Source organism: Molothrus aeneus, chromosome 3, assembly GCF_037042795.1.
Source record: "Molothrus aeneus isolate 106 chromosome 3, BPBGC_Maene_1.0, whole genome shotgun sequence".
Classification (NCBI taxonomy): Eukaryota; Metazoa; Chordata; class Aves; order Passeriformes; family Icteridae; genus Molothrus; species Molothrus aeneus.
In genome coordinates, this window is record NC_089648.1 from 59,956,687 (window position 1) to 59,971,558 (window position 14,872).

Sequence of the window (14,872 nt, forward strand, 5' to 3'; positions counted from 1 at the left end):
CTAAAGTAAGAATTGGACTAAGATGAGAAGTCCAATTATGTGTGTGATTCTATGCCCTACATTTCGTGTGTGATGAAGCTGCACTGTCTTCATGGTTTTTGCAGGTTTCTAGAGTAAGCATAATTTTAAATATATCATGGAGGCATTATCAGTGATTCATTTTGGAGAAGGAATATAGAGGAAATAGAGTGTTGCTCTGCATTTTTGCAAATAACATTAGTTAGAAATAGCCCCTGACAACATGTTTATCTGAAACTGTGCACTCATGTTGTATACTTTTCATAAATAGAAACTTTGAATACTCCAGATGACAATGGATAATTAAATTTTTCTATGTTTTCTGTAGTGTGGGATTCTTTCCAATGCTGTGGGTTTTTTGGGTTTTTTTTCCACAAGGTACTGCCAAATAAGCAAAAACTTCATAGACTCTTAGAGTTTGAGATGCCTAGGCCATGTTTTCCTGTCTCTCTTCCCCTCTACCATTTTGCCCTCATCTTCTGGTTTTTGTCATACTTCCCCATGTGTCCAAGCTTCCCTTTTGTCTCTTCAGTTGTTGTTATGTTTTAACCTTTCCTTTCATCTCACTATATCTTTCATGTCAGTTCCTCCCTTCTGCTAGGATCTTTAGACTTTTCTGAACTTCTAGGATTTTCTAAAAGCAGAGGACTTTGGACTTTTTGAGGCTCTTCTGTGAGACAGGAAGGATCTCTGTTTGTCTTTCACAAAGGCTCACATTTATGTAAGGCTATGCAGCTGGGCTGGGGGCCTTTCAGAAATGGTCCGTTCTGTCAGAATGCTGAGTGTTAACTCAGTTGCATATGATACCTGGAACAGAATTAACTCAAGAAACAATTAGTAGGAGAATGAGATAAGATTCAAAAGCTGTGCTTCAGATCTTTGGAGCCGTGGCTGACCAATGAGAAAAGTTTTAATAGCATGCAATTACAGTAACTGCAAGATAGCAAAGCCCAGGAAAACCATGACAGTCTGAAAACAGTCTTTCTATTGACCAGAGCTAGATCTGAATACTTGGCAGTTTCAGTATTTCTATTTAGCATGGGAAGATGGAATTAATCTTTAAAGTATATTTTAGTACTTCCAGGAAGTTGTATTCCATGTAAAAATAAAACCCCTGAATGACACACTGTTAAAAAGTTTTGCAAAAAGAGGATGAATACAGGGAAATTTGTGTGTGTTTTAAAAGCTAAACATTTTTCACTTTGGGGAGAAACCACGCTGCTACTTAGGTTTGGAAAAAGCTCTTCTGAGTACACAGGCACTTGGCATTATCTGTGCTATGACAGGGACTCAGTGCTTTTCATGGCTTGTACAGAAGATATACACTGTTTGAAGAATTTGATAAAGGAAGTAGAGGAAGGCTCATGCAACCTGGGGCTGCATACATGCTGGGCAAAGACAGTGTTTGGCACTTTGAGACAAAGCACAATAACCAGCAGTAAATTTATCACTTAGCATGAATCATCAGTGTGCACATGTTCTTGGAGCTGCCTGTTGACCAGAGTGCTGCCAACTCAGAGGGACCCTTTGTAAAAGCAGTGGATGAATGGGATTAAAGCAGATAAATGCTTCCTTAATTTTTAATTGGAAACAGATGCAAAAGGCAGTGGATTAACAGGAGTAGTGACATTAGCCCTGAGAGAGCAGCTACAGAGAAAGCAAATTGTGTAGCTCAAAGTGTTCAAAGGTTTTATAACCAGTAAGGGAGTGTGTCATCTAACAGTAGGCAAACAACTAATTGAAAAGGATCACTTGGAATAGGAGAATCCATTTTGGGGCTTAAAGTAGAAGAGAGCTTTGGTCTAGGGCAAAGCATGTGCTCATTGGACATAAATGAGGTCCCCTGATCTTTCAGAGTCTGTGGCTTATTCTGCCCCATGCAGAGATATTGAGAGCTATGATGCAGGGTTAAGACACCAACTGTCCAATCATTACTCGTGCTCCTGGGAGAGCTCCAGCAGGCTTGCCAGTCTGGGGAACAGCAGAGGAAGAGGAAATGTTATAATTAGAAGACAAAAAAAAAAGAGGAAGAGTGAAAGGCTTTGCATACTATCTAAATGTGTGTCCTGACTTCAGCTGGGATAGAGTCAATTTTCTCCCTAGTAGCTGGGACAGTGCTGAGGTTTGGATTTAGAATGAGAATGATGTTGATAGAGCACTGATATTTTAGTTGTTCCTAAGTAGTGTTTATACTGAGTTGAGGACTTTTCAGCTTCTCATGCCCTGCCAGCAAGAAGGCACAAGAGGCTGGGAGGGGATGCAGCCAGCACACTGACCTAAATAGGCCGAAGTGATGTCCCATACCACAGAACATCATGCTCAGTGTATAAACTGGGGAGAAACCTGGCCAGGGTTCACAGCTGGGAAAACAGTTGGGCATCAGTCTGTGAGTGGTGAGCAATTGCAATGCACAGAATTTGTTACATATATTCTAGTTCCTTTATCATTGCTCTTCTTATTATTTTCTTCATTGCTTTCTGCCCCATCCAGCTGCTGAGTGAGGAGTGAGCAACTGGCTGGGTGGAGCTGAGTTGCTGGCTGGGCTTAAACTATGACACTGGGGCTGGAAAGGAAATGTCAAGGGGAACATGTACACCACTGTCAATATAAAATCAGGTTTTTTCCCTAACAATCAATAGTATTTTTGTTCCTTACTGCAAATAGTCTAACTTGAGGGATTTCCAAAGAAGTAATTTTTGTCACCACCTTTTCTGCAAATGGTCTTATGGTAAAGACCAGTAAGAGCAGTTCTGGTTTTGGTTTTCCTTATAATAATAATGGTTTTCCTTATAATAAACAAAATTTGCTTTTATTTAAAACTTAGTCTCCAGCTGTAGTAAAGTAAAAATAGCAAATCCCTCAGAAAAAGCCAATGGAAAGGTGAACCATTTTCATTTCTGGTTACATTTGAATAGTAGGAGAGATTACTGTCACCATCTCCTGAAAATAAGCATCTACTTTGAGAGAAAAGCTGTAAGATTGCTGCTAATATGCTGCCCTTTTTGATTACAACAAAGGAATTTTTCCAATATAACCCTACATTTTTCTGTGCATAACTTTTGGCACAGAGCATAGTAATTCTTTGCATGACTCTCACAGAGTATAATAATAATAAAAATACTCTGTTTACATACACTTTCATTATTTTGTAGCAGGAAAAGTGAAGCAATATAAATTCATTTTTATAGTGGTTGGTGTCAGTTAATACATTGTTTTTCCAGAAGTAATGTATTGTAATATAAATTTCCTGTTAAGTCCATGTAGAACAACATTTAAGTAACACTATTTGTGAATAACAATTTATTTGTGACTGTGACATAATTTAATGCAAAAATATTGGTCTAAAATGAATTGGTGTGATGTCAGATTGATGGTTTGTACTTTCATTATGCATAGTATTTATAAAGTCCATCATTCCACATGCATATAGAAGAAAAGATTATCAGCTATTCACTATATGAATATATAGTTTTATTAAAAGAGCTCTGGAGATGCATGTATATCATGAAAGAAGAGCTTGTGTTGTTTGCACATAAAACCTTGCTGAGATTCCCTTTGAATTTGTTTTATCTTACTTTTTCATATATATGCATTTTATGTTTGTATACTGTTGTACTGTTTTGCTTGATTTGGTTTGTTCTTGCTTAAATTCAAAATCTCTTCCGATATCCATATAGTTAAACCCACCTAAATTTTTTCACTTCTTCAGAAGAGTGTAAATCCTGACTTGTTGGAAGTTCAGCATAGAATAATGCATGGGAAAGGAAGTGTGTTTACTGTTGCTGTCACTGAGAGATGGTGGGGTCACACTTCACAAGGTCAGCAGATCAGAATCTTTTTTAAGAGTGGGTGCAGAGGCCAAAAGGTCTGAATTCTACTCGTCTAGCATCTACTTGTACTTTTTGAATTATTCAGATGATTACGTTAAGTAACATTTGAGTACGTTAAGTAACATAACACCTTAACACACTTGTAATAGTCTTGTGTGATTTAAGTGTAAACTGTCTGTAAGTCCAAAGGAAAGAGTGGGAGCTCATGTAGGAAAAGAATGGGAGCTGGGAAGTCAGCAAAAATGTGCTGTGGTGAGTGATGGAGCTTCTGGAAATGCTCACACAAGCCTGAGGAAAGCCTTTGCTGCTGTTTGTGAGGAGTTTTCTAGAAGCTATTATCAACACAGGGATGACATTTACCTGGCTGGTTTTGACCCAAGTCCTTGCTAAATATCATGCAAAGGTATATTGGGTCTGGCTGAACTGGAGCTCATTTTCTTTGCGTTGGTGCCCAGGAAGGTGCAGATAACACCCCAGGGTTCTGCTGCTGCTGGGCAGGGCTGGCACTGTGTCAGTGCTGACTCCCAACATTCTCCCCCAGCAAGAGGCTGGGAGTGGGCAAGATCCTGGGAAGAGACACAGCTAGGCCAGCTGACCCAAATTACCCAAAGGGCTATTCCATGCCATATGATGTCAGCTCAGATGTAAAAGCTAAGGGAGGGAGAAGGAATGGGGGAAAATTCTTTATTTTACAATTTTTGTGTTCTGGGGCAACCACTGCACATGCTGAAGCCCTACTTCCTAAGAAGTGGCTGAACACTGCACACTAGTGGGAAGTCGAGATTAAATGTTCCCCTTTGCTTATGCATGTGCAAACTTTTGCTTTTTTGGATTTTTTTCCCTCTTTAGTTATCTGCCTTATCTCAGCCCACTAAATGTTTTCCATCTTGTTTTTTCTCCTCTGTCCTGCTGAGAAGGGGAGTGAGAGAGCAGCTTGCTGGGCACTTAGCCTCCAACCAAAGTCAATCCACTACAAAAGAGAAGGCTCTTACCACTCTTTTGGAAAGGTGAAGTTTAAGGAATTTCTTAGGTCCTTAGTCTTGCTGGGAGTTGCAGGGAATAGACAGCAATGGCTACCTACATGGAGAAATGTAGTTTGAGTCTTCAGGGTAGGGTTACCAACAGGTTACCTTGCTCCTTGTCCTTTTGTTGGTAGGGATTTTTTTTTTTTTGCTGATTTAGAGATTTTTTTACTATTTTTGGTCTTTTTAACATTTCTGTTTGTAACAAATACTGATCTAATAACAAAGACATAAAAGAACAAACAAAAATGCTAAGGAATTATTTTGACTAACCTGAAGATATTCTGTTCTTTAAACAAATTCTCTTACTTCTGCTTTTCTCTCTCTCCTCACTCCCTTTACCCTTTTGGTAAAGCAATGCAATTAAAAGACATTTTTACTGTGGCTAAACTGGAAAATGGAAAGGAAAAAAAAATAACTTCAGACCATCACAATATGTTCTTCAAACTAATATTAATTTATATTCCTTTTTCTGGGTACTTGAACTTTTATTTATCTTTTTTTTTAATTCCAGTTGAGTTCTCAAATTATTTAGGTTAATCCCTACATTAATTTTTATGAATTTGTGGTTGAGGGATGAGGTTTGTGGGAATTACTGTTCTCTTTCTCTAGATGCTTGCACTCTTTTTCTTTATGACCTTTTTGAACTGGGATTCCAAGCAATCTGTTCATTGCTGTGATATCTTCTGTTCTTGTACCCTTCCCATGCCAGAGGGAAGAGAAGCTAACTGGGATCACATAATTCCAATCACTTCAACATTGCTTCTGCTGCCTTAAGCATCAACCTTTGTATTGCAGGAGAAGAAAAGAGTCATGGAATGAGATGAGCCTAGAGGCTTCTCTCACCTTGGTGTTTAAACCAAAGGTGTAGGAGGATTTATGCAACCATCAAATGCAGAGCCCTACACCCAGTTTCAACTAAATATGAAACATTTCTTTTTTAAAGCACTTTACAAAAAGTATTTTGCATGTTTTTGAGCAATCATGCCTATTTTCTTTTAACCTCAGAAACTTTGATGTGGTTTAATGTCAAATTTTATACACTGTGTACGTGCCCTGGTGCGTACCTGTGTTCTTTCCCAAAAGCAGATGTACGTGCACACACAAAAAATTGTGCATCTCCCAAGGAAAATGTCATGTGGATCAGGGTACATTCATACCTCTTTTGAGATGTGAGGAAATACTGTAGGGTATTCCCCTGAAAAATGAAACATTGCCTACAGGAAGTCTCTCAATGACACAAACAGCACAGAGGAGCTGTCACTGCATGTCAGCCTTCATCCACTGCTTGGTATGTCCTGGGACCCTGAAGAAAAGCACCAGACTGTGATTTTAGATAACTTCTCCTAGGCCTTATGGCAGTTAGATGAACATGTTTTGTGAAGCTGTCACCTATTTACTTCTGGTCTGTTTTGACTACTTAAATATATTATTGATGTGCCAAGTTATGTTGATTGTACTGAGGATAAGATCATCATTTATAGTTTGTATGTTGACTGAAATAAATTTCATTGATGGGAGAGACCACTCACACTTTCCTGCTGCTAGCACAGCACCTGGTGCTTCCTTTGATCCATTGGATTTTAATTTATTTTTGCTCTTTTTAAAACTTCAGTCTGCTTTGATAATGAATATCTAAGGGGTGTCATGCATAAGGCTTACTGAAAGTTGCATTGGAGAAAATAGGCTAATTAGAAGGAGACAGAAATATATATCAATATATTAAACAGAAATGACATTTTAGATTGAAAGACTGCAAATTTGAACAACTTCGTCTCTTTGAGGGGGAAGGTGTTTCATTGGGTTCAGAGTTTCTCCAGGTGGTCCCTTATGCTCACCCCCTTCTTTCAGCATGTGGGTGTTCAAATCTAGGTGAGCTGCTCTGATAAAAAGGAATTGTATGTGTAGGCAAAAATATCTTGTAAGCTGTAATGGGAGATAACTAAATGCTCTTGCCCGGTGTTGATGGGATTACTAGGTGCTGTGAATCACTTGGGCAAAGAGGCCTAAGGTGACATTTCAGACTTGTTATTACACCAGGGATATTGGTTTTGTTTTTAAAAAAAAAGAGTAGGGTGATCTTGGTGTTGTTCAGCTCAAAGCTTTGAGAACATCTCTTATTGGAAAGATTTGAAGTAAGCAGTCTTGATCCTTCTGCACATGAGGAGGTCAAAGGCTGAAAGAAATGGCAGCTAAGCTTGTGTGTTTCCCCATGTTCAGCCCTCTCTTTTAAATGAGGTTTTCTTCTAAAACAACAAATCATAAGAAGATGTGATTGAAAACTGTTTTGTAAGAATTTCTCTCATTTGGAAGAAGCTGTATAACAGAAACTCTTCCCTGCCTTTGATTTTTTTCCATTTAAAAGAATTTTAGAACCGTGTAGTCCTTGTCCTAAGATACGCTTATTACAGAGTTCAGTGATGTTCCCTGAAGTTGTAATCTAGCTTGAACTGTTTCCCCTGGCTATACTATGAGACAATTTGACTTTGCATGGAGTTTTGAAAACCGTATGTGGGGATAACGTTAATGTTTCAACTTCATGCTCTCTCTGCACTGCAAATGACAAAATACACTTTGAAGTGCTTTTTCACACACTCTACCATTGCCTTTTGCATGCAAATGAATATTAATAAAAATAGACCCATGCTCACTTTTGGTTTTAATAGGATGTTCTGTCATCTCTTTAGTTTTTATGTCTCTTGAATTTCCTATTTTTAAAACTTCCATTGTGTTTGTAGTGCCAGGCCCTATACCTGCCAAATCAGTGAAAGGAACTCCTTTTGAAGATAAGATCTTCCTCAACTGGAAGGAACCTGTGGATCCAAATGGCATCATTACTCAGTATGAGGTAAACATCAGACACCTAACAAGCATAGGATGGGGCTAGGGAGGTACATCAAGAGGGGTGGCTGACAGTGGGTGTTTATGCTCTTTAAGCAGCTATTCAATAGTATGCTCCTTTCATTTACTGAATACATGATTTTCTGTAGTGGTTATACACTCAAAATTTGTAATTATTGTGCATATGACTGTCCATCCCTGTCAAGTGCCTTAAATATCTTTCATTGTTGCTATATACAATTCCAAAGCCATGACAGCCATAATCTGCAAAATTTTCTTCATTGGAAGCAAAGGTTGCATGAAAAATAAGATGGTTATGAAATTTGGAGCAATGTTTTTTTTAGCTTTGTTAGATTTTTAAATATCACCTTTTAAGAAAAACTCCATATGAATTCTGTTTAAAGTGTATTTACTTTATGAGCCTTCTGGGGATCTCCATAGGAAGTTGGCAGGTAACGCAACCTGATTTGAGCAACAAACACCACACTTTCTGGCACTCTTCTTTTAAAGGAAAAAAGATATAACTTTGCGTATTAGTGAATTATAGGAAGGCAAACCACCAAACCAAACAAAACCCCTTAAAAATTATTATTTTATCTATATTTTTTAAATTTATTTAATGTAGACTAAATTTACGAGCTAGTGTGAGTTAAACCAGGTGGGCAGCTCAACCCCTCAGTGGAATGTAACTGTGAAATTTTCCATACATAAACTATGTAAAAGCAGTTGATGAATGAGATCAAAGCAGATAAATGCTTCCTTAATTTTTAGTTGGAAACAGATGCAAAAGGCAGTGGATTAACTGTGATATTAGCCCTGAGAGAGCAGCTACAGAGAAATCAAATTGTGAAACTCAAAATGTTCCATGGTGATTCTCTAACCAGCAAGGGAGTGTGTCATCCAGCAGTAATGATGAAGGGTGCCTGCATAGCCTTTTAAGTAAGGCAAACTCTTCAATAATACACATTAAATCTGCATTGGTTTAGTGCTGGACTTGACACTGTTGGGTTAATGGTTGGAATCAATGATCTTCAGGATCTTCTCCAACCTAAATGATTATGTGATTCTGTGGTATCCCCAAGATAAATGGGTAGCTAGATGAGCACGTGTCTTTTGTTTCCTTTCCAGCCAAGCTAACCTAAATCCCTTGTGCCAAAACTTTTAAGAGTTGTTGCAAAAATTACTTTTTCCCCAGGTGAGCTATAGCAGTATACAGTCATTTGACCCCGCAGTTCCGGTGGCAGGACCTCCACAGACAGTATCCAAGCTGTGGAACAGCACACACCACGTCTTCTCACACCTACACCCTGGTACTACTTACCAGTTCTTCATACGTGCAAGTACCATCAAAGGGTTTGGACCAGCAACTACCATCAATGTAACAACCAATATCTCAGGTAAAAACAAACAACAGCATAAAGAAAAAGCAGGGAAGGGGAGGGGGGAGGTGTCTTTTGAATATTTTTGTATGACTCAAGAGATCGTGAAATGCTTAAAAAAAACCCCACAAAAAGTCCTACCATGTTAAGAAATTATGTTACTAAAAATGTTTCTGGGTGTACTCACCACAGGGTAGCATACGTTCAGGGATTAATCCTTGCATGAAGTGTAAATTGCTCAGCTGTAGTTGTGAACTGTTTTTTCTGTGTAATACAGTACTTTCATCCAAAGATTTTGAAGTGCTGTGTAAACCTTAATTAATTAGGCCTGTCAACACTCCACAGGTCACTAAGAACTGCATCTGTTTTGCAGGTTAGTAAAGTCAGGTGCAGAAAATTACTGACTTACTGAAGGTGACACTACTTAGCAGCACACAGCTGTAACAAGGTCAGGGAAGTTGAGACAATGTGCAAATTTCTTTTGCCAGATTCACATAGGTCTGCTTCCTTGGGTCTTTATTGATTTATTGCAGTGCACCTACTTTGACATTATTTATCTTAATAATGCACTGTAAACTCTGGAAGACAGTTATATCAAATGAAATGTTTTGTCAAATTTCAATGTTATTCTCAAAAAATAAGATAGTTGCTTATGCAGATGATAGTGGAAGATAAGTCAATGCTATATTCAGAGAAACTTGATTTTGTGACATGATAACTTTAGAGCTTGGCAAAGATCAAAGTCAGCCATTTACATATTTAAACAACACAAAGCAGGATATTTTCCTCATTATCTGTCATAATGAAACTCAGATTGTCCTGTAAAGAGAAGTTAATAATGTAACAGAATGCACCTATGATTTTTGTGGGATACAGTTCACGTAGTCTCTTCACAGTACATGATAACATACCCATAAATCAAAATGTGAGAAAATTCAAGGTAGAGCTCCTTGAATAATGTAGCAAATAAAATGCTGTAGTTGTCATTGCTAACTGGAACAGTTTGTGGAATTCCACCCCAGCACATAAGCACTAGCACTCCTCATACCCCTGTCCCTTCAAAACAAGACAATGCACAAAAACCACCAAATGATGTGTTCTGTTATGTTTATGTAGCTATTAGATTGTTTTGGAATCTGATATTTTATTCAGGTTGTTTTAAGGGTTTCTTCACAACAAATTTGAGTTCATAAATTTTCAGATATTATAGTGGTGTAGTCCTTGCATACTTGTCTTCTAACCTCTTAGTAAAAGGGAAAGAAAAGATGTATGTATCTTGCTAACATGTCTGATACTTCAGCATTTTGAAAAAAAAAAGTTCCTCAACGTGTTTGAATTATTTAGGACTACAGTGAATTCAGGCTTCTTCAGATATGCCCTCTTTTCCCACGTAGAAATTTTGGCAGTTTTGTCCAGAATCCAGTACAGCACAACTTTCTAGACAGAGCATGTATCTTGTTAGTTGGGAAGACATGGTTAATGCTAGGAACACTCAAAGGCAGGCTGTGACACCCCTGGTATCTGAACTTCAGCCTGTTCTTTCTATCTTGCTTTAGGCTGAACTGTTGTCCAGTGACCAGTCTGCATGACTGGTACTTTATACGGAGCGATGCATGTTTAAGAAAATGCGAACTTTCATTTAATGAGCGGTGAAATTATTACTTTTAACTAAGCTTACAAGTGGTTACTGTGATTCTAGTGAACATGGTGTAAGCAGTAATTTTAAAATTAACATTAAATGAACATTAATTCTATAAAATATTATTTCCTGAAATAAGAGCAGGTTTTGCATTCATCTAGGATCTAGGACTAATGAAGCAAGGCTTTTAATCTTTCAGAGCTCTTCTATGTATTGATATAGTACTGTAAAATTATTACGGCTCAAATGATTCATGTCCTGCTAGGAAACATCTTTTTTGAAAGTTCATTTGGAAATATACAGGCTTCATTAATGATTTTATAATGATACAGCCACATATTTAAAAAAAAACCAAACATGCAGATAGTTTTCAAACTTATGAAAAATTAGCAATTTTTAGAAATCTATTCTTTTCTGATTCACAGAAAATCCTGTTTCTTTCCTTGCACTGGGGCTGAAGTCAGCAACAGTATTATCAGTGAGGACTGTAACAGGCAGCAGATTAAAGGTGGATGGTTGAAGTAATTGCCAACACTAGCCATCCCACCCACAACAAATACTGCTGCCATGAGGCGTGACAGTCTGACAGCCCATTAGTGAATCAATTCCTGAACTACTTCTAGTTTTGACTTTGATTTTGTTCTTTCATAGTGGTTTTGAAGCTGATTAATGAGCAGCTTGGCCGTCCATTGATAGGAATGGGCATGGGAATGGATTCCCTGATCCAGTTCTAGCCCACAGATGCATGTCTATATAAGTCCAATTTTCCTGCACTCTGGTTGATATTGGCATTGTTTCCCATCATGTTCAAGAGGAAATATGAAAGGTTCTTAAATTGTTCAAGGCAGATGGTAGAAGCTGGGTCTTTGACATGGTGACTGTAGTTATTTGCAGGGTAGAAAAATTGCTGCAAAACGTGTGGATTTTATTGTAGTTTAGGGTTTCTTGTCAGTCACCTCCTCCCTCTATTTCTCTCCTTCTTGAATAAAACTGTTTCAAGTTGAGAGGTGTCATGATTTGATGGGAAGTGGTTAGGGGTAGTGTTATCATTTGTTCATTAAATACCATTCATGCCACAGTAAAAGAATATGTCTGACTGGAAAAACTGTTTAAAAATACTCACATGGCTGATAAAGATTTGTTCTATATCCAAGCAGCCACAACCTCATAAAAATTCTAAATGCTTTCACTGATTTGTTTCTTGTTCTTTTCGTTCCCTCAACATTAATCAGCTCCCACTTTACCAGACTATGAAGGAGTAGATGCATCTCTCAATGAAACTGCTACTACAATAACTGTACTCTTGAGACCTGCACAGGCCAAAGGTGCACCTATCAGGTAAAAAAAAAGAAATCAAGAAGAGTTAATTTTTTATTTGAATATTTGTTGTGTCACTGTATATAGAGCTGTTTATTTCTGAGTGACATTCATTTAACATCACTATTTTTTTTTCTTACCTACACCTAGCTTGCCAATAGATATGTAATTAAAGAAATTCTGGGGTTGGCAGGGTTTTTTTTTAAAGATACTCATGGCCTGAATCATTCAGCTATCTGACCTGTTTCATACAGGGTCCCCAGAACCACCTTCTAGCCATTATAATTTCATTTTATTTTCTCACAGTGCCTCTGAAATATGATGCTGAAAGGTGTTTGTCAGAAGGTAGATTTCAAAATAACACTTCCACTCCAGTGCTTCAAAGTCAGCTACTCTACAGCATATATGTGTGATTGGAAAATTGTAAGCTATGGGGAAATGGGAGTATAATAGTGATGAATACAAACTATTTGACCTTTTCCTTCTGAGAGTGCTTCTTACTGGGATTCATGTAGCAAGCTATTAAATTTTATTTGGCATGTCCTCTAATCATATTAAAATGCTTCATTTATGTTAACTTTGAGGGGTCTTTCCCTTTCTGCTCTCTGTTGAGAGATAATTTAATTTTGTTTGCAAAGATTAGTCCCCATCCTGATCTTTACTTCTACTTGTTAGTGTAAAAATTTTATGATACTATTTGATTCCATTTGTATTTTACTGATGTGGCTGCATCAGCAATATTCCGGGGCAGGGTTGACTAATTGGGGGTTAATTAGCTGCTGAGCATCAGAAGGTTTTCATGCTATTACCCTTGTAACATTTTAGAGAAACACAGGCTAATGCATTTCATTCTGTTTTACATTAAGTCCGCTATCAAGGCTCAGCTGATGTCACAGGCCCAAGCCCTTAAAGCAGAAGAAGATTAACTGTCTCTTAAGTCTATCTCCATTAAGAGGAATGTATGTTTTACGTGAATGTTGTGGGGGATGAGTCACATACCTATATGCATTTTTATGTGCTTATCATATAATCACTCTTATGATTCATATTATCAAGTTATTTATTTATATTCTGTCATAGAAGATAATCCATATTCATCTCTATTATAGGAGATTTTCATGTGTTATATTTAAAATTGTTATCTCACAAATCATTCATTTCTGAGAAATTGCTCTGGGGCAAACCTAGGATTTTTGGAGAACAGGGCTGCTTTCAGTATGGGACTTGAATTCTTAAAATATGGATTTTTTAAAAATTAATACCATGGAATCCAGACTTGTGGTCTGAAAATGCTCCCAAATCTGCAGGTGCTTAAACTTGCTTCACTATATGCCTTTGTAGGTGCTTTTAAAGACCTTCAAGTGTCCTGTTGTTGTCCTTAATGAAAGCTGTCCTTGTTAAGGACATGTGATATCTGTCTCTCACATAGTCCATGCCACATCCTTTCAGTCTTGTGTCTGGCCACCTGAGGGAGCTGAGGCGGATTCTTGCCCAGAGCTTCCCTGCTGGACACCACTTGCATCTGCTGATGGCGGTGGTGCACATCATCTTTACAGCAGCTGCTCCAGGGCACTCCTGTGCTGACAGCAGCAGGCTTCCACCTTCAATCCCACCACACATCTTCAGGGGGTCAATCTTGGGTCCTGGGTCTCACTCCTGGAGGGGTGGTTCTTTCTTGAACTGGTAGCATGATGGGATGTGGCTAGAGAATTACTCATGCGGCTAGAAAATGACTCACCCTAGCTCAAGAAGGTCTGGTTTCTCTGCTCTGCACTTGCAGACGAGGAACTTGCTGCAGAGTAAACCTGCAGAGTAAACCTCACATTTATTCTGTCAGTTTTCCTCACAGCATCCTCAGTTCAATGGCATGAGCTTGCCACTGTGGCCTATGAAGATGGCAGAAAGGACCTATGTGTACTAAATGTTAATAGACAGTTTGATAGTGATAGTTTCACAGATTATTAATAACTGTTGTTTGACTGTGTTCTCAAAAAAAGCCTACTTCTTTCTTATTTCTTAAACCTAACATCAAGAGGCCAAGGAAATAAGACCTTTACCATAACTGGAGACTTGGGCTTTATTCTTAAAATCAGCCAGGTGTTTTATTCCTTATTTGGAATAAGAAGCATTCTCCAGGGGAATGCAGAAGGCATGGTGTTATTGCCTTTTCTGAAGCTATGCATATTGCAGTCAGGTACTTTTCAGCAGCTTCTTAATAGGGAGATAAATGTAGCACACTGAAATTCTGAATTATTCAATGCATTTTGCTAAACCTTATGATATATTTTAGTGAAGCTTCACTCCATCCATACTGCAATTTTGTTTCCTCTAGAAGCTGGATTACTGCCATAATGAGTGTTACTAGGTAGGTGGGGAAAAAATGGATCACCGTGCCTGCAGCTGTGATGGAATAGAAGGCACTCAGATGCTGTTTTTATCCTGACCATGAATAATACAGCTGGCTTTTTGAAAAGTTATTTCTACCCAGTTCTGTAATCACTGGAGCTGTAGATGGTCATTTAATTTCAAATCAATAAGTTAATGCTAAAAAAAATAAAATAATAGGAAAAGAAAAAAAAATAGGAAAAAAAGTTGTCTGATACTCTTTTGCTTTTACAAATGGATTTATGCCATGATTAGATTTCCATCATAGCCTCCCAATCAGCACAGCCCCTCAGCAAGCAGTTGTTCCTTATCCTAAATAGAATCTATGTGCAGTATTTCTTTAAGACACTGCCTGGCTGCCCTAGTTGTCAGAGTTTTAACATGGCTCTAATCATACCTTCACTGTCAGGTTTTATTGTGCAATCCCTAGCATTCTTTATG

General features: G+C 38.0%; 1 protein-coding gene across 7 annotated transcripts in view; it reads left to right on the forward strand.

Annotated features, from left to right (window-relative positions):
* Window positions 1-14,872, forward strand: part of PTPRK (protein tyrosine phosphatase receptor type K) — a 296,142-nt gene that overhangs the window by 206,666 nt on the left and 74,604 nt on the right. For all 7 annotated transcript variants that reach the window (XM_066547034.1, XM_066547037.1, XM_066547036.1 and 4 more), the window contains exons 8-10: window positions 7,609-7,718; window positions 8,907-9,108; window positions 11,962-12,067. In XM_066547034.1, coding sequence (XP_066403131.1) covers window positions 7,609-7,718; window positions 8,907-9,108; window positions 11,962-12,067 — 418 coding nt within the window. The remainder of the gene's footprint in view (window positions 1-7,608; window positions 7,719-8,906; window positions 9,109-11,961; window positions 12,068-14,872) is intronic.